Source organism: Tyto alba, unplaced genomic scaffold, assembly GCF_018691265.1.
Source record: "Tyto alba isolate M040663 unplaced genomic scaffold, T.alba_DEE_v4.0 Super-Scaffold_16, whole genome shotgun sequence".
NCBI lineage: Eukaryota > Metazoa > Chordata > Aves > Strigiformes > Tytonidae > Tyto > Tyto alba.
Window position 1 is genome coordinate 14,380,574 of NW_024881278.1, and position 18,038 is coordinate 14,398,611.

Below are 18,038 nucleotides of genomic sequence, written 5' to 3' on the forward strand. Positions count from 1 at the left end.
ATACTGGTAGGAAATGGGCTTCAAACAGTAGGAAAGCAGTTCATGCATGTAGTATTTCATGTTTCTGACATGAGCAGTTTTATCTGATATTTCAGTCAGCTTTGCAATCTTATGACCTCCTCAGAAGCTGTTTTGTGTATGCTTGGAAGTTTTGGATTGAGAGAGGGTGTTAAAGCTCAAGGATTTATTCTTGACAAACTGCAGGCAAGCTGTTAAATCAGTTGCGTTGGTGCAGCTGCTCCAACATGCTGCTTAACCTGACAGCTTCTCCTTACCTCACCAACGCCGCCTTCCCAGGCACCCTTGGTGAGGGAAGAGCTGATGACACTGAAGGCTCGCTGCCCCCCCACGTTTGTGTGTGTCTGTGTCCGTCTGTCCATCCTGCCTCCGTGGGCAGGGGGCTGCGGGAGCCTGGGACCCTCCCCGGGACCCCCCAGGAGGCAGTTCTGATGCTGTTCTGCATGGACCCTGGTTTGTAGCAGACGGGGCAGAAATTACTTCTAATGCACATGCTATAGTTTTTCTACCCGCAAGACGGATGTGAGACTCTACCTCTTTGCAAGCGTATTTGATGGGGTTAAATGAAAGTCCTCGGTATCCCTTCAACTGTGTATCCCCAGCTTCTAAATTCACATCCACGGGGTAAGCTTCATTAGCCTCCCAAGGAGTTATGAAGAGGATAGGTGGGTATTTGCAGTATCTTGTCATACACAAACACAGCCCTCGTGATTCTGTTTGACAGAGCGTTCTGAAAACATAAATCACGGCACTTCAGGACTAAATTGTTAAAGCACATTTGAACTGTTCCCGGTTTACCCACATATGGGATCCAAAAGTAACAAACTTAGCATTTTGCAGCTTATCACATAAACCAGATTTTGCTAATGATGAGCAGTGACTTAAATGCAGCAAATAATACAGTAGGTAAGATGGTGTTTGGTGACAGTAAAGCACTTGATGTGTCTGACATTTTAATGTATACATGGGTCTTGGCAAACTTTTCTTTTTTAAAAAAAGGGGGGTGTGAGGAGAGTAGAGAGACATTAAGACTGCAAATCACATCTCGTGGGGGTTGTGACAGAACAAGCAGACCCTGGCTAGAAAGAAAATGGTTTCATCAGGAACTTAGACTGGAGGGTGCCTGAGGGGTCACCCCACCATAATGAAGTTTTGCTGGTGCGTGCAGGTGTCGCGTTGGCGGGGTGTGTTGCACACTGGCAGCAGCCCCCTTGGGCGGCAGGCCTGCGCTGGGCTTACAGCCGGCTCCTAAACACGCGCGCGTCGTTTGGGTCAGGAGAGCCTTCAGCTATACAAACGTGCCCAAGCTCCTCTGTAGTATGGTAAGGAAAGCGTGGGCCAAGAGAGGCTGCGCCAGTTTAATGACATGTTTTGGCAACAACTCTTGCCTAAGTTACTTCCCCTCAACGTAACCACACTCTTGCTTCAGTTGCAGTGATGCAGCCACGTCCAAGTCACCTCATGCGTCACCTATTTGCCTTTGCTTCTTGTTGCGGGTTTCTTGTTAAACCAGATCAGTTCCCTGACGGGCCATATGATGTGGCTCTTAGCAAATTTGTGCCAGCACAACTGAAGTAGCAATACACAGAGTAGGGAATAAACCCTGGTTGGTGAAGGGGAACTAGAATATTTTAAACCAGCCATAGTGCCCAACACTTTATTGATAAACCGTCTTCAGTAGCGCCAGAATTAAAAGAAATACCAACAGCTTATGTGTGCCTTGAAGCGGCTCTGCACTTGGCACACATACTTAGGAATTGCTTAGCTGCCGCTGAGCTAAACAGGAACAAGCACTTGCTCTGGGATGTGCCCGCATGAACGGTTAGCCTAGAGCAGCTCAGTGTCTGGTGGAGCTGTACAGTCTGGCAAGGCCAGACTTTCACGAGCCCATACGGCCTCCTTCAGAAAATAGCTGGGTAGCAAACAGGACTCGGACTGATCCTTCAAGAGAACAGAAGCAAGCAGGTGACGTGCTCGAAGCTTTCTTAAGAATTTGAGCCAGAAAAGAAAGGTGTCAACAAATATCAGTTAAAAATGAAGATTATAAACTGAAACTATTCCAATGTAGCATGGGCCATTTCTACAAGACAGAAAGGCCTCTGAATAGAAGTCGCCCTTCCAGTCTAAGGCCAGAGAATAATGCAGAGTTTGCAGTATTCTGCCTATATCTTTCTTTTTCCAAGGATTAATGCAGCTTTGGATTTCAAAAGTGTTTCTGGTTGTAAATGCACCAAAACTGTGAACATCTTTCCAGAGAAAAGGATCATTCTCCCACACAAACACTTCCCCAACAAGCAAGTGGTGTGACTTACAGAATTCTTCTGAAGTGTTATTTTAAACGCATTTATTTCGAACATCTAGAAGATCTAGAGCACTGCCTCATGTTTCTCTTGCATTTCAGAGAAAAAACTAATTAACGAAAACACTGGCACAAACCTGAGGGAGGGCTTTTCCTCACCTCATACAGATCCATCTATACCCTGGAAAGAAATAAGTACATATGATATACAAAAAATAGCAGGGAACAAGGCAGGTCATAACTTGTGGAAGTTTAGAAAGATCATCACCAGCAGACACAGGAACAGCTCCCAGCCTTTAACCAGAAGGCTCCTTCCCCATTTTCCTCACCTACGCAGTCCTCTGCAACGTGGACAAATAAATGAGTTACTAAAAAAAACACTTCAGTGTTTTGACCTAAACAGCACTTTGGTGGAGTGTGCAGGAATTTTTTCCTTTGGCTCTCCGAGTCTGACAGCTTCTGCGCTTGCTACTGTAGGTGGCACTGGACTAACGGCAGAGGACGTGTCCAGTTTCCACAGCGCTGATGAAACCCTCAGCCCTTCTAACAAAATATCCAACCGGAGGCCCTGGCTCTGTCCCATGGTGCTGCTGCTGCAGAGCACGGATATTAGGTCCTGTTTGCATCATTCTGCCTATTCCATAAACAGCCAAAATTAATAATTTTGATCCACCTGAAATTAATTCTTATCTGAGATTTTGTTCCCCGGAGAATGTTGACACTTTAAAGGTTGGTTTGTAGCAATGCCCATTCTCAGGAATGTGCTATTTTTAAATCTTAGAGGTTCCTCCAAAGCACTTAACAGGAGATGTTAAAGACTGCGCCTCGGTTAGTTAACACGGCCACCTCATAGCCGGCTTTGCTTTCAGTTACAGCTCAGTAATTAGGATGGCTTTGCAGATTAACATACCTAATGGCACCTGAAGGTGCCGAGGTGACAACTGCTCTGACCTCCAGCTGCCGAGGAGGGGCTGGGCAGGCACGGCTGCCTTCCAGCACAGCTAGAGCCTGGGAAGGGCCTGGCTAATCCGGGATGGTTAGTCCTGATTTAGATCCAGCAGTTGTGCCTGCCTGGGAAGCATCCAGTGGCCTGAAGGCATGTGCTTCGTGTCCTGCTTCTCCCTGCTGCGTTCGCCTCGTGTCTCTAACCAGGCACAAGGAACCAGGAATTTGCACAAAACTTGGAGCGCAAAAAGGAACAAGAAGCTCCTGAAAGGCCTACCTGGGCTGTATGGAGAGAAGAGCAGGGTTTATAAGGAGCCGGCCGGCTTGTGAAACATCTGCTGGGAATATTTGCACATCTCAATGAAAACACGGTGTCTGGTGGTTATAGATGGTACCTTATGGCCTGTGTGATATTGTATCGAGCATAGAGTAACTAGCTGAGACCTCCTAAGGGTGACAGAGTTATTGACCGCTGGGCTGGAAGCTGGCAGTCACCTTAGAAGTAGCAGCTGCAATACGACTGCATTCATTTTCAGCAACAGAAAACACGCTGTTCTGGGGAATACAGCTACTTGGGGTTTCAAAAGGGAACATTTATAATCACTGAGAAAGTTAGAAGAAGGAAAAATGTAAACAGCAAAATGCAAATACACCTTAGGAATACCTTTAAATAAAAATTACTACATAGCTTTGGAAAGAAAGAATAAAAAACCCTGATTCAGCAATTGTCAAAAGGATACTGAGAGCTGTGGACTGACGACATGACTTTCCAGTGCCCAATACCTGAAAATAACTATTTCCTGCCATAGTTAAAACCTGTTTCTTGGCTGCTCTGTACCTGCTGGTCTAGCTGTAGGAAACCCCAGCACTCACACAGCCCTTGTACCCCTGGAGCGTAGGCCAGAAGGCAGCACTTGTGGTTAGCTTTTTATTCTGTTTTATTCTGAAATGCACTGATGTCGTGCAGGCTGCTCTCCAGCACCTGCTCCATGAATGGACTGAGAAGTTTAGGCCCTGGCTGCAAATCCAGCTCTTTGCACAGGAGCTAATTCCACATTAAATTAATGGCAAAAACTAGGAGATGTTGAGACTGTTAAGAGGCTCCTCTGAAAATATCAAAGTCCTGCAGGATTTCTGCCTCCCCCCTTTTGTTTGCCCTGGATTCCCCTTTCCCAGACTCCAGCTGTTCCCAGCCAAAGCCAGGAGCTCCCCTGATTATCACCTTTGCTGGGATGTGGATTGGGCATCTGACTTTCCACTTACACTGGCAATTAGAAGGCTGCCATGAAAGGCAAAGTGTCAGACGCTCTTGGTAGGAGTTTGTGAAATGCAAAGGGGAAAAAAAAAAAAAAAAAAAAGAGGGGGAGAGGAAATAAGGTCTCACTGGCAGGATAAAACTGCAAATTCTCATAGATTTTGAAAGAAAACAGGAAAGCAGCATCCGTTCAAATGAAATTGTGGAAGGATCAGACAGGGCAATGTAACTCAGCTACCAGTGACATTTAATATGGCATAAAACTTTTGTTATCTCTCCTAAAATGTAATGATAACGGAGACAGAAAGTGCTTCTGTCCTATCCAAGCCTCTATCATACAAAACACTTTGGTGAGACCAATAGATTTCCCCATGTCCAGTTCCATTAAATATTGCAGGACCTCACAGATCATCTTGTGAGCAGTGCCACGAAGTCAGGTCAGAGCTCACACTCACAATAAGCCTTAACTCAGGCACACTGCCACTGCGAAGGCTTACACAAGAGCATAACTTTAAGCGTGGGACTTACAGGGCTGTCAAAGCCCTTAATGTGAACAGCACACATCTCCTTGAGCACCAGGCGAGTGCTCTGCACTTTCAGTAGTGCAGGAGGATGTTTGATGTTTTAACTCTGGCTTTGCCTTAAAACACCTTTCCATTTTTTGAAATCACTTCTGCTTATATGTGGCTCATTATGCTGCTGCACTACTCTTTTTTTTTTTTTTTTTTTACAGCACAGTATAAATGTTAATGCTGAACCACGCTGCTGCCAGGTATGTAAGATGTTCTGCCTTTCCTCAGAGACTGTGGTGCCACTCAGACGGAAAGGATAACATGACAGCTTGACAGCCTTTGCATGCGTTACAAGTTGTACTGATATAAAAGCAGCGAGGTAGCACACAGAAGGTATCACAGCAAATGCAGCCTGGGTTGAAGATGACAGGCTGGGAGATAATTTCCCACAGCACGGGCTGATATCTGAAAAAGCCTCAGGCGTGGCAGTATTTCATCCACAGCCTTCTGCCTAGGAGTTTGCACTGCAGAGATCTCTGGAGCCTTCACCCCAGCAGCCTGACCTCTAGGCCTGCTGCATTTTCACTGCAACGCCAGCTGGAGTCTAAGGAGCAGCGTCTTGTCCCCCGCAAAGCGCGGAGTTTCAAACCAAATGTAGGTTAAAAACTAGCCACAGCATCCATCATACTGAGACAGTAGCACAACTGGTTAATTTTGAATTCAGAAGCTGAATTTTTCACTTTAACAGATGACAGCGATGCTGTGCACAGTCAGGGTAGGGAGGCTCTGGGCAATACCGGGGGTTCCCCAGGAGGCCCCGCGTGCGGCTGCTGGGAAGGGACAGGGGTACAGACTGTGGGCACAGAGAGATGGGGATGTGAGATGCCAGACATGGGTGCTACTGCTGTCCAGCCTGGTGCACAGCCACACGGGATCCCTATGCTTATAGCTTTCTATAAATCAGCTCTTCCCCAGGCCTCCGCGTTGTGCTTACCCCCGGCCGCTCGGCCCTGGACGGGACCACATGCCGGGCTCGGGGGCTGTGAACGCAGTGGCGTGGTGGGACTGAGGGAGACGCTGTGACATCTGTGCAGCTCCCCTAGCAATAAATAAATATCCACGCTGGTGGCAGGGCTTGGTTGCCCACATATTTGTGCCTTGTCTCTGCAATGCCCGCAGTTCTCCCCACAGTAGCACGGGTTCTCCTGGGCCACCGCCTCCCCCAGCTGTCACACACATCCACACAGACCCACCGCTCGCTTTTATGTACCTTGTGTCCACAGGACACCAGAGCAAAGGGAGCCAGACACGGCGCAGGATCCCAGTGGAGGGGAGCAGAAGCCAACTGTCATTGTCTCAGCCCCTGTCCACCCTGGGGGTCCCGGCCCCTCATCCCTGCTGCGATGCTCCGCTTCCCGCCGCAGCCTGGCCTCCACTCCACTGCACTGGGAGGGATCTCTCCCCGGCCTGGGGGATGACGTCTGGAGCCCAAGTGCTGGAGGCTGGAGAGAAGCCAGGGTTAATGCTCATTCTCAGGCAGGAACCAGTTCAAACACTTTCTTCCCCAGGAGTGTGTGGATAAATCCTCAGCTTTGTTCTTCACCTTGATAGCTGAGCTCATGGGCTTCAGGCTATGCCCTGCCCCAAGCAGGGTGGAGTGAACTGAGGCTGAATGCCAAAGCCATCAAGATGATAGATGCTACATAGTCATGAGAAGGAAATGGCCAGAGATTGATCCGGCTCATCCAATTCTGATTCCAGTAACCCATGGTGCTGTAGCCCAGCACTGGTGACAGGTGAGTCTCTGCATCTGTTTTTTTTTTTTCTCTCCCTTTAAAGCTCCTGTTTTGTCACAGGCATTTACACAAGTGAAAGGTGCCAGCCAGCCTACCCACGGGCCAAGGGATGGCAGGGATGCCTGGGTGACCTCGGACCTGGGGTCCCACAGGGCAGCAGGGACACTTGACATCTCAGCCTTCCTGATGAATGACCCAAAGCCACTACAGAGTCCAATGGGTCCCTCTTTTCACCTGGTCCATGGCCCATGGCCACCTTGTCTAGCCAGACAAATTCATTTCAGAGTTCTCCCACCAGCAGTGGGTTCAGCCAGGGCCTCAGAGACCACATCCCACAGAGATGGATGGCAGCAACCACTTCATCCCCAGATCCACCCGTATCTTATTAGGTTATGAACAAAGGAGAGGAGTCTGACATGAAGTGTGGAGATCATTATCATTGGTGACACCCTGGCTGACAGCTCAATAGGGTTCCAAAAGGGATTAAACCACATTATCATTGCTTTTCTCCAGGGGATGTGTTGGTGAGATGTCCATAAGGAAGAGTCACGGTTAAAAGGCTTCACCTGGAAAGGGAGGAGGTGGGAGGCAGCTCATCCCTCCAGCTCCAGTTGGTTGCCTGCAGGTTCTGGCACAGCATTGCTGCAGCACACATGGAGATCATCACCTCTTGCCTGTCAAATATGTTTGTAGGTTTTCTCTTTAGGAAAAGTGTTGTCTTAAACTCCACAGCAGCTCGGGGAGAAGCTGGTGGTATGGGCTCTGCTCCACTTGCCCATTCAGTCCAGTCCCAGGCCCTGCCTGAGCAGATAAGCTTTGCCAGAAGCAGGCAGGATCACACAGGTAAGCGAGATGAGCTGTTACTCTGTGTGTGTTTACAGGAGCTGGGCTCTGGGATACATTCAGAAATATGACAGATTTTTCTCCTCCACTTTTAGACCTAAGAATAAATATAAGCAAACACATGGCTACTACTTTAATAACTGTATTTTATTATTTCCTTGAGTTTGAAAGCACTTAAAACTTGAAAAATATCCCTAAATTGAAGTAACAGTAATACACAACCAGAAAAATAAGGGTCTGATCCTACAAACTGTTACTCATACAAGCGAACCTAAGTCCTAATATTCCCATTGACTTCAGGACTCTAAATTCTTCCTGAAACTGTGCTAAGCCCATGGTGCAGGAGCCAAAAATACAACCCTTTGAGTTGCAGATAATATTTTATGTATGTGTATATATGCATATGATACATACACACATATATATGGTCCTTTGAGCTCTAGATAATATTTATGTACATATATGTATCTATGTAGACAATATGTATATATGCAATATGTATGTAGGCAACACATACATATATTCATATACTATATATATATGTACATGTGTGTATGTGTGTGTGTGTGTATACAATATATACATGTAAGTGCTTCTGCTCTCCAATTCACCATAAACATGACTTGGACAAGGACCAAAACCAGGGGTCTAAGAATGAAAAGCTGAACCCAGGCATTACTTCCTCACCTGGTGGTGATCACTCCTTTGCCTGTAGCTGTTCTCAATAATCTGGGGTGGGGGCTGAATTAAATTCGCTGCAGCTTGCTTACATTTAATGAAATCTGGTTAGCAGCAAGGGGGCCCCCAAGAAGCGTTAGGCTCCATAGGTACCCCTCATGCCAATGGATATGAAGGTGGATGCCCCTCTGAGCCCACCTATATGGACAGTGCCTTTAAGTGCACCCTCCCCGCAGGGTAGCGGAGTGCGTGGGAGCGCTGTCACCCCAGCTGCTGCTCACCCTTGCAGGTGGGTATCTGGGGGTCCCCCCAGGAGATTTATCGCTGGCCCCGGGGTGGCTCTGGGCAGGGCTGTGGGGAATCAGGGGGCTGGGTGACATCCCCGTCCGGCCGCCTGTGTCTCACACCAGCGCCATGCCGTCCGCGACGCAGCTGCACTTCTCGACGATCATGTTGGGAAACTCGGCCGCCTCGATCTCGGTGCGGTTGCCCCTCTTGACGAGGTACATCACGGGGAGCGGGGAGCTCTCCGCCACGGCGCAGGCACGCTCCCCATAGCCGAAACGCCGCAGCGGGCTGGGGGGCTGCAGGCAGCCCCCCAAGCACCGGTAAGCCTGGTACCCTGCGGGCTCGATGATCCAGTACTGCGTCCAGGCGAGCTCGCGGAAGTTGATGTAGTGTTTCTGCCGGCAGCAGGTGGACTTCCCCGTCACCGCCTGCTCCCCGCAGTCCCCGGGGCCCCTGCGTGCCAAGGGAGAAACAAGAACTGATGCTGTAAATGGAAACTGTGAAGGTGGGATAAATGATCCCCCCGTTAATGGCACCGGAGGGCCCTGAGACATGAAACTTGGGTTGTGTCTGGGTTTCGTTTGAATATTCAGGCAACAAAAATGGGAAGAGGAGAGGTGTGATTCAGCAGCAGCTTTCTAACTCCTCCATTCACAGCGGTTTGCTTGCGAGGGCAAGAGCTGCACACCCAGGCTTGGCACACACAGTACAATAATTCAGGGGCAAAGTTACACCGGAGACAGTACAGATTTAGGTTTCATACATACCCATAATCTTCCAAGTCGAGGGTGTAAAGCACCAGTTCAGGTTTGCCTAGGGCTTTGTCCTTGGGGTCCTGAGAGGTGAAACGCACGGCTTTGGCCATTTCTGAGGCATGGCTGCCTACCCTTTCTCCTTCAATCCAGACCTCCAGGAACATTGGCTCCCGCCTCTTGTTTTGCAGCCAGTAATGCACAGCCTGTGTCACATCAAAGTTCTTCCAGCCCGACTCACGTATAGGAACCAGCCTGCATGACAAGGGTTTGGCATTAGAGAAAAGCTCATCAGCTATAGCCCAGGCTCGCAGTGCTGTTATTGCAGCAGAATAATTTGCTTCCTGTAGATTGTCATGTGCCTTGATTACACAATAATTTTTGCTGAGCGCTCTGGGCGAGTACCCATGGCAAATAACTCACACCTCAAAAAGAAACATGAAGATCTAACAGACCCTAAAGGGCTAAATAAAACCTTTTGTGCGTGCTCATGTCAAGGTATTCATTCATGCTCATACAGAAATACGGCAGTGCAGGGTTATATGCAGCCTCAGTATTAGTGATGACTGCCTGCTAAACACCATCACTCCCACCTGCTCCTGTCCTAGCTGCATTAGGGCTGTAAGTTTCTACCCACCCAGAAGATTGGTTTGATGTCTAATTCTGCCTTCAAGGGTCGTAAAACTTCCACAGAGCACATGGCTACAGAATCAAATGCTTTTGCATAATTTACTTATTTAAACCAGCTAATGAAACGGCCAGTGGAAAGAATGCCAGCAGCCAGTAACCCATGGGAGTTAGAGAGTGAGAGAGAAGTGAACCAGGTGAAGGATTTTAGAGGGGAAGACCTAGCAGTACACAGCATTATTTGACACACAAATAGGTTATTTCAAAGAACCATCATACATTGCAGTCTTAACCTAGTATCTGCTCTTATGAACTCCTTCTGGGTTTAGAGGCTATAGAGCCTGATTCTACAGATGTAACCCCATCAGCCTGACAGGAGGCACAAACACAGAACACCTGCACCCAGCCCAGAGGACCCATACCCCATAAGTAGAGTCCTGCCTTTGGGAGAGGTCCCTTTCTCACCTGGAGTCGATCAGGGAGGTCCTGTTGGTACCATCGTGCTGCCGTTGCACCCAGTACACGCTGACTCTGGCGTTGGAGACGGGCCTGTGAGACTGTTTGGCAGGCAGGTTTGTTCTGTCCAGAGGCTTTTTGAAGAGTTTCAGTTCAGCCATTGTCACTTCACTGTTTTTAGGTATTCTGCCCTCCATGTCAAAGATCAGGTTCTGGCGCGTGGTGGTGTCAGAGTAGAGAACTTCTCCCGCCATGCCTGTGCATGTCGGGAACAAAAAATACAGCCTGTCATTGCCATCCTGGTTAGCAAAGCCCCCACACTTCATCCACAATTATCATCACAACACACTCCTTCCATGCTCCCACACGTGCCCTTGTGGCAGAGACAGACACTAAACACACCTTTTCTAATGCATACTTGAATCAATGTCTTGCAAATGCCCTAATTCTTCTCTATGTCTGAGTCTCTGCAAACCAGGAGGAAAGAAATCTCCCATATAATTTGACCCCAAATTGAGCAAACCCTGAAAGGTGCTCATCTTTTTGTGCCGGCCAGTGCTGGACTTGAAAGCAGGAAACTGCACCACTTGCAATGAAAAAGTGTTTTCATTTGCTGCCCAGGGTGCTATGTATGTCTTTTGAAAGTGAAACAAGCTCTAAGTGTCCTTTACAGACACCATTGTGTCTGTACAGCTGATTTCCTCCTTGATATTTTTCCCAGACAAAAAAAAAAAAGGACAGGGGAGAGTGAAACATCCTCAAAGAGGTGTGATTCCTATTAGAGGACTTTCTGGAGTTTTGACCCAAAACCTGAGAGGTCTGCGCTATCTACTGGCTTTTTTTTTTTTTTTTTCCACCTGCCCAAAATGTGTTGCATGGGTACCAAGGCTTTTCTATAAAGCTCCAGCAGCAGCCTGCTCTTTGCAAGGACTGTGGGACCCCATCTCCAGATGCAAGGAGTTGCTAAAGCATGTTAATCTTTAAGATGCTGTTACATGCACCTCTTCTACCCAGCTCAGGCTTGGAGCCAGACCCAAACCTCATTCCCGCCGTGGGTTTGCCTCTGCCCACCCTGCGGCCGGCCGGGCAAGCGTGGGCAGCTTCCCCTGGCAGCAGCACAGTGCTTTGTGAGTTCCCGACAGCGACGGCAGAAACGTTACCTGCGTTGCCAGGGATCCCCCTGAGGATGCCAGCCAGGCTCGGCAAAGCTCGGCGCTTCACCCTCTGGCGCTTCAGCATGGAGATGTATTTGTTCTTTACGTGGTCTGGGATAACCAGATCCACCAAGTCCCTCTTATGAAGTTTAGGGACCTCAGAGAGCCCCAGCTGCTTCAGCAACACCTCCTTGAACCCTTCCTGGGTAAACGCTCGGACCGTCACAACCAGGCAGAGCACGCAGAGCATCCGGGCGAACCTCGCCTCCATCCTCCTCGGCGACACGGCCGCCCGCCTGGCAGAGATGAAGTGGGGATCTCCCCGGGGCTGAGATGAAGGGGGGATCTCCCCGGGGCTGAGGAGATGAAGGGGGGATCTCCCCGGGGCTGCTCTCAGCAGAGATGCGGTGGCAGGCTGCCTGAGCGGGATGGAGGTCCCCTGCACCGGGGTTTTATAGCCAGCCTCGTCCCACTGGCACAACAAATTCCACAAGTGGGGATGAAGCAGAGGACTTAAAAGGATCACTCCCCCGTTGGTACACACATGCCAGTTTAACACCTTAATCTACTGTAAAGTTAATACAAGAAGTTTTAGGGGAGCTTCCAGATTTCTTCAAGGGGAAGAAGTTTCCATCCTTTTTTAATTCCCTGGAAACTTTTGCCCAGAAAACCGCTGAGTGAAAAGTGTCTCATATTCAGCCTAGGTCAGGGAGGAAACACCTCTGCAGAGTACGTTGCTTTATGTACTACACCATATGATTCTTAAAGAAAGTGTCAATCTTTACTGCAGGGGACTTGCTACCTAAAATAGCCAATATCAGTCAGGAGAATAATGCTTTAGCTACAAGTCCACCTTTATGGCAAACAATAAAAAAAAATGTTAAATCTTTTTGGGGGGGTAGGTACCACTTTGATCTCTGAATATTTGTATCAAGTGTATGAATCAGGGCAGTGAATCACAGAAGTTGAATGGTTTATGGCCTTTTATGCTGCTTCTGAATCACAGAAGTTGGAAGATGTACAGGCCTGACATTTTAGAAAAATGTTCCATTACTCTTTTTGGGTTCCAGTGGGTTTCATAATACTTGTGCTTAAAAGAAGGTAGCTTTACATAAAGGTAGAGCACCTTTCAGCGAACATGAGAATCCACTGCTTTTCCACAACATGGATGAAGAATATTAGTACTTTAAACACTATTAAAAACCACAATAGAGAGCTATCTCTGGAGAGAGAAGCTGACCTGGAGGCTAAGGGCAGAGGTTGGATCTTTGCCTTGAAGTCAACCTTTAAACTTGAGGCTCACATCCTTTGCTTCTCTGGCCTTTGCTGGCATAAGATGTGGAAGGCTATTTTTAAAACCAGTCCCAGGGAGAAGTGAATTGATAAAAAATAAAATGTGATTGATAAAAGTGTGAAGGATCATGGCTCTCTGGGCAGATTCTCATCCTCTCCAGCAATAACATGCCTGAGCATACATCCAAATGTCTTCAGCATCAGAAATTCTTTGGATTTTATATGTCTCTGTAAATGATTCAATATTGGTCCAGTTTCATCCGATGTCCAGGATGAATGGTGTGCCCTGAGAGGCTGGAGGACCCAATGTAATGAATTTGTACAAAAGCACATCGTTGTGGTTCATCCCTCATTAAAACAAGTGTCAGCTGAGGCAGCCTGTTTTGTATGCAGAGGAAGGCAACAAAGCCATCTGAAAGCCTAACTAAATACTTCTATTACTACTCATTTTGTCTTTATAACCTTTTAAGGAACTTGCCTCCTTAAACATGATAGATGTTTAGATGTCTCCATTAGATGTTAAAGGGATACTTTATTTAGCTGAATTGAGTTTTAAGGCTAAAATGGAAACACAGCCTACAAACTAACAGTTTATGCATGGCCAAAGGCAGTACATTCTTTAATCTTTCCCTTTGTGTAGCATCTTTCTCTGAACAAATCAATATTTTCTCTTGTATTCATTCCCAAGACACAAATAACAGTGCAAAATATCCACTTCATTTGACTACCTCAACTTCAACTCATGTCAAAAACTCCTGCTCTTGCCAGTAAGAGGAGGGAAGGGTTTATTTCCTGAAATCCTTGTGAGCCTCTCAGCCCCTTCGGAAGGCTTCGTACGCCTGGCTGATCCCTCCGGACCACCCCCCCAGCTAAACGGCACATTGCTGGTTCTCATGGGGTGGGACAAAGGCAGTCACACGATGAATCGCTTCGGCAGCTTGGGTCGCAAACTGCATCTAAGCAGCGTTCAGGTGGCTGACAAAGTTTCCTTCATATGTGCTCTGTAAGTGTTGGCTAACTCAGTTCCAGCAGTGAATTTGTTATGTTTATGTAGTGACAGTCACCTGGATAAAACTGCAGCTCATGGATTTGTAATGGTCTCTCTCTTGTGTCAGAAGACCTGCTCCTCTAAACCTTTATCCGTCCAATTAGTCCTTGCTCCAGAGACTGGGGTCCTACTGTGTAGTGAGGGCTCTTCAAAAAACCATGATGACATGAAACGAAAACGCCTGATTGCTCCAGCAGCACCCGGCTTTCCTGGATCCGGATGTGATTTCTCCTGTGGCTGATGTCTAATCTGCCAGGACTCTTCACTGTCCAGTGTGTATTGGAGTGTGATTTATGGGCTTCACACTTAAAATAAAATTATTGGCCAAACACAGTTGAAGCTCAGCTAAGAAGAAAACAGAGGATGTGGATTGTAGGCTTTTCACAGGAGAGTGATTATCTGGTCCAATTGGAGGATTTGCCATTCCCCCTTTGTCATGCAAACAAGAAAAAGTCAGGAATTTTATAATAGCCCTTTTTGTGTAATGTGTATTAGAATGTGCATGGCACATTCAAAATGTCAAACAGAGGATTTAAAGAGTCTGCAAGGGATGAAATATGAGCAACTTGCAGTTTTAATAAAAGCCAGTACTTGGTGAGGAGAGAATCTCTGTATTTAAGCTTTAAATTTAGTTACAAATGGTTCTCTAAGACTTTTTCTGGGCATATCTATGCAATGATTTTTGGTAAATAAATCCAATGGGTTCAAAGAGAAAGTGTGAAAGGCTTAGCTTAATTATGTAGCTATTATCCTGGGAAACATGAATGTTTCAAATGTATTTGCAGTATGTTGGTGAGGATCTGAACATTTAATTTTTCAAGATTTCAATTTCCATTGACATAATTATTTTGTATTATGATTGGGCCTGTATTAGAACAGCCTTTGCTTGAGTGATGTGAAATGCCATAATTTTCATGTGCTCCAAGAAATGCCCTGATTTGTGCAACAGGCTTATTGTACAGAAATGGGAGCACATTTCTATGTAGATTTCGGTCTGTTTTGCCCCAAACCCCAAGTCAGGGTCTTTTGATGCTAGGAGTGTGGAAGCAAAAATAGTACTGGTTAAGATTCAGGTATAAACATGCCAAGTTAAAAAATAATTCAAGTAGAGGTTCTGTTTCATATTCTTTTTCAGTCTTAAGCACACTGCGTTGTACACAGCTAACAAAACACTGCAGAACAGACTGGTCATGTGAAGTGCTGGCTTAGAGGTTTCAAAATTGGAAGTAAACTATGCATGCAGGCTTGCCCTTCTCATGCTGCCTCACCAACACACCTCAACAGCCACCAGTCAAAGCTCCAAACTTAACATTCCCACCAGCATTTTAAACCCAGGTTATACACCTTTAAGTGGGATTTCACTGGCATCTTGGGCTTCCTTCTTGATTGGCACAGTCTGTGCTGGTGGCGGGACCCCAGTTCCTCTGCAGGGACCAGCCCTGTGTCAAACAACTCCAGACAGCGAGCGTGGAGCTCACCAAGCCCACCGCTGGAAAGCCGCCCCTCTGCCAGCAGGCAGCAGCCCGATTTCACTCAGTCTGGGTTTGTGCCTAATTTATAAATAGTGACTGAGGCAATAAGCATTTCTGTTTCCCATCTCTCGAGCTGTGCAGCACCTTCAGCACAGGACGAGAGTGAGGTGTCACTGAGAGCAAGAGACAGCATTCGCCGGGCTCGTGGCTCAGCCTGCGAGCATGGCTGGGGCTGCAACACAGTGCACTACCCGTCCCCCCACCCTGTCAGAGAAGCAGCCCTGTATACTGATGTTGCCTTTATGCAAGGAGAGAAGGGCAATGTATGCCTTACCCTGTGTGGCTCCAGGGATGATGAGAAATGGCCAGTGGTAATTCCTCAATAAGACTCTGTTATTCTACAGAGGCAAGACCTTTGAGAAATTTGAGAAATTCTTCTGGCACAAAGAGCAACTGAGCAGGCCACAGGGTTATCACCACATTTCTTTGCCACTTTAGCTCCAAACACAACCAGCCACCAGCCTGGTCTAGAAATGCTCAGATATGTACTATATTTGTTCCTTGAAAATGGCATATGCCCACTCAAAGATACTGGGAGACTATTCTGCCAGGGTGGTGGCTTTCTGTCCTTCTCCGCCTCTACAGACAGCTACCCTTTCATTAGGGCATGAATAGCTTGCTCAGTGTACAGAGCCAGAATCACAGCACGCAGGACTTCTGTGGGGCAGGTATGGCTCACTGGAGTTTGCATGTGTGCTCCCCACAGCCTCAGCCTGCTTTGCAAGAGTCTGGTATGGAAAAGTTTTGTAAGGTATGGCCTGACAACACAAGACATCCAGCTTTTATCTGGCTCCCAGGGCCAGGCTGAAAATATCAGAGACACTCAGTGCAGAGTGTTGATCTGCACTAAATCCTTTCTGCTGGTTCTGATTTGTCCCAAGAATTTGGCCATGCTAATTTTTCTGCCAAAAGATTTTGTGTTTTATCAGGTAGCACCTGATTTACCTGTCCTTACATATGCATCTCCATGCATTCCCCCCAATGGGCATAAAATCATAAAATGGACTTTACATCAATTTTGTGAAGTCTGGCTGATGTGGCTCTGGGAAACAGAACTTTGTGTCCCACATCTGAACCGAACCATGTTTATTCTGACCTGATAGCGCACAGACCTCATACCAAAGACACTACAACCACAGCCTCAGTCCCTAATGTTTACTCTGCCTGCCAGATAATGAGCCAGTTTCAGCAGCAAGCATTGTGGTGCAAATAATCATCTGCTTGAGCAATACAGAAATGATCCAATTCATTTAATCTAGGCAAGGACAAGAGCCTGCTTTTCCTCATCACCAGTCTAGGCCAGACTGAACTGGCCATTTTCAATGGAAATATTTTACAGATCACATGTCCTGTCGGGTTCCTCTCACAAATGCTGGTGGTGAAGCCCCAGGCAGCAGTGGTGATAATGCTCCCTTATGCATTTATCCCATAATGTATCCAGTACAGTAAAAATAACCCAACATTTTATTTGAGAGAGATATTGCAAACCTGGTTTGATCTTCAGCTCGGTTCATGTCACTTCTGGTGCTGTGTATCTTAGATTGCATCAATTTAAGCACGCCTTCCATGGGCAGGCTTCTGCTTTTACTCACAGGCTTGCTTTGGTCAAACAGTCCAGACAAAAGGCTGCCTGTTTGAAGAGGAATGGATAAAATGTCTGAAGTCCCACCATGTCCTTGGTCAGCTGATGTCAGCTGGCTTGCTCACAGGGCTCGTGTTGGCAGCATTTGCAAAGTGCCAGTGTTCTGGCAGAAAAGGGATCTCCAAGATATTTTTTTTTTTTTTTTACACAAAAGCAAACACAACTGTTTAAATACAGCTTTTTCTGTCCCCTCAGCAGTCTTATCCCCACCGTCCTAGTCTGTGCCTTGTTTGTAGCTGGGGAAACAGGATTTGTTACCACTCTGATGGATACAGAAAAGGCTGCTAGCAAAAATGCTGACATTTGGCAAATGCTGTTGAATCAGATAAATAAGCATACGGCCCTAAATTGCTTGCTTTACATCACAGTCCACTTCATTAAGAAACGTCCCCATTACTGAGAAATAGGGAGCACCAATTAATTTTCTAATAAAAGCCCATTTATCTGCCTAGTTAAAATGCTTTGTTTTCCCCCTTCCTCTCTGCAGCTGTGTGTTTACACTGTAAAAGTTTATTGGCTTTTTTTAAGAGTATGCTTTTCCTGCCCTAGTGATGCAAGTGAGAGCCCACCTCTGGGCCAGGCAGGGCTGGCGAGGCTCCGAGAGGCTGCACGGGCTCTCCCTGCCCTTGGCCGTGCTTGCTGCCACGTTGGCTTTTAACCAACGTGCTTTGGCCAGTGTCACCGGGAGGGCTCGGTGTGTGGCCCCCCCAGCCGCCTGCCCCAGAGCACGGCCGGGCAGCAGAAGGGAACCCATGGGCGAGGGAGGCGGCAGGCATGCCGGAGCAAAATGTGAGAGCTGGAGGTCTCAGTGCACGTGGTGCTATCGAGAGAGCTGGGCTGCGTGGCGACACAGCTCTGTGGACTTCTGGAAGTTTAGTGCATGTCCACCAACACGAGCCG

At 47.3% G+C, this 18,038-nt stretch overlaps 1 protein-coding gene across 1 annotated transcript; it reads right to left on the reverse strand.

Moving 5' to 3' along the window:
- Positions 1 to 8,183: 8,183 nt before the first annotated feature.
- LEFTY1 (left-right determination factor 1) lies at positions 8,184 to 17,078 on the reverse strand. Its single transcript, XM_032989101.2, has 5 exons — positions 16,985 to 17,078; positions 11,630 to 14,309; positions 10,479 to 10,725; positions 9,402 to 9,641; positions 8,184 to 9,087 (listed from the first exon to the last, which is right to left on the reverse strand). Exons 2-5 carry the CDS (start codon positions 11,892 to 11,894, stop codon positions 8,748 to 8,750), a joined length of 1,092 nt encoding a protein of 363 aa, XP_032844992.2. The 5' UTR covers positions 11,895 to 14,309; positions 16,985 to 17,078; the 3' UTR covers positions 8,184 to 8,747.
- Positions 17,079 to 18,038: the final 960 nt, after the last annotated feature.

Bases quoted from the DNA above. Each gene is read 5' to 3' on its own strand.
- LEFTY1 (XM_032989101.2), bottom strand. From the start codon at position 11,894: ATGGAGGCGAGGTTCGCCCGGATGCTCTGCGTGCTCTGCCTGGTTGTG. The intron at 9,642-10,478 runs GTGAGAAAGGGA...CTTGTCATGCAG, and splicing joins ACCTCCCTGATCGACTCCAG to GCTGGTTCCTATACGTGAGT. The intron at 9,088-9,401 runs GTATGTATGAAA...CTTGGCACGCAG, and splicing joins CTCGACTTGGAAGATTATGG to GGGCCCCGGGGACTGCGGGG.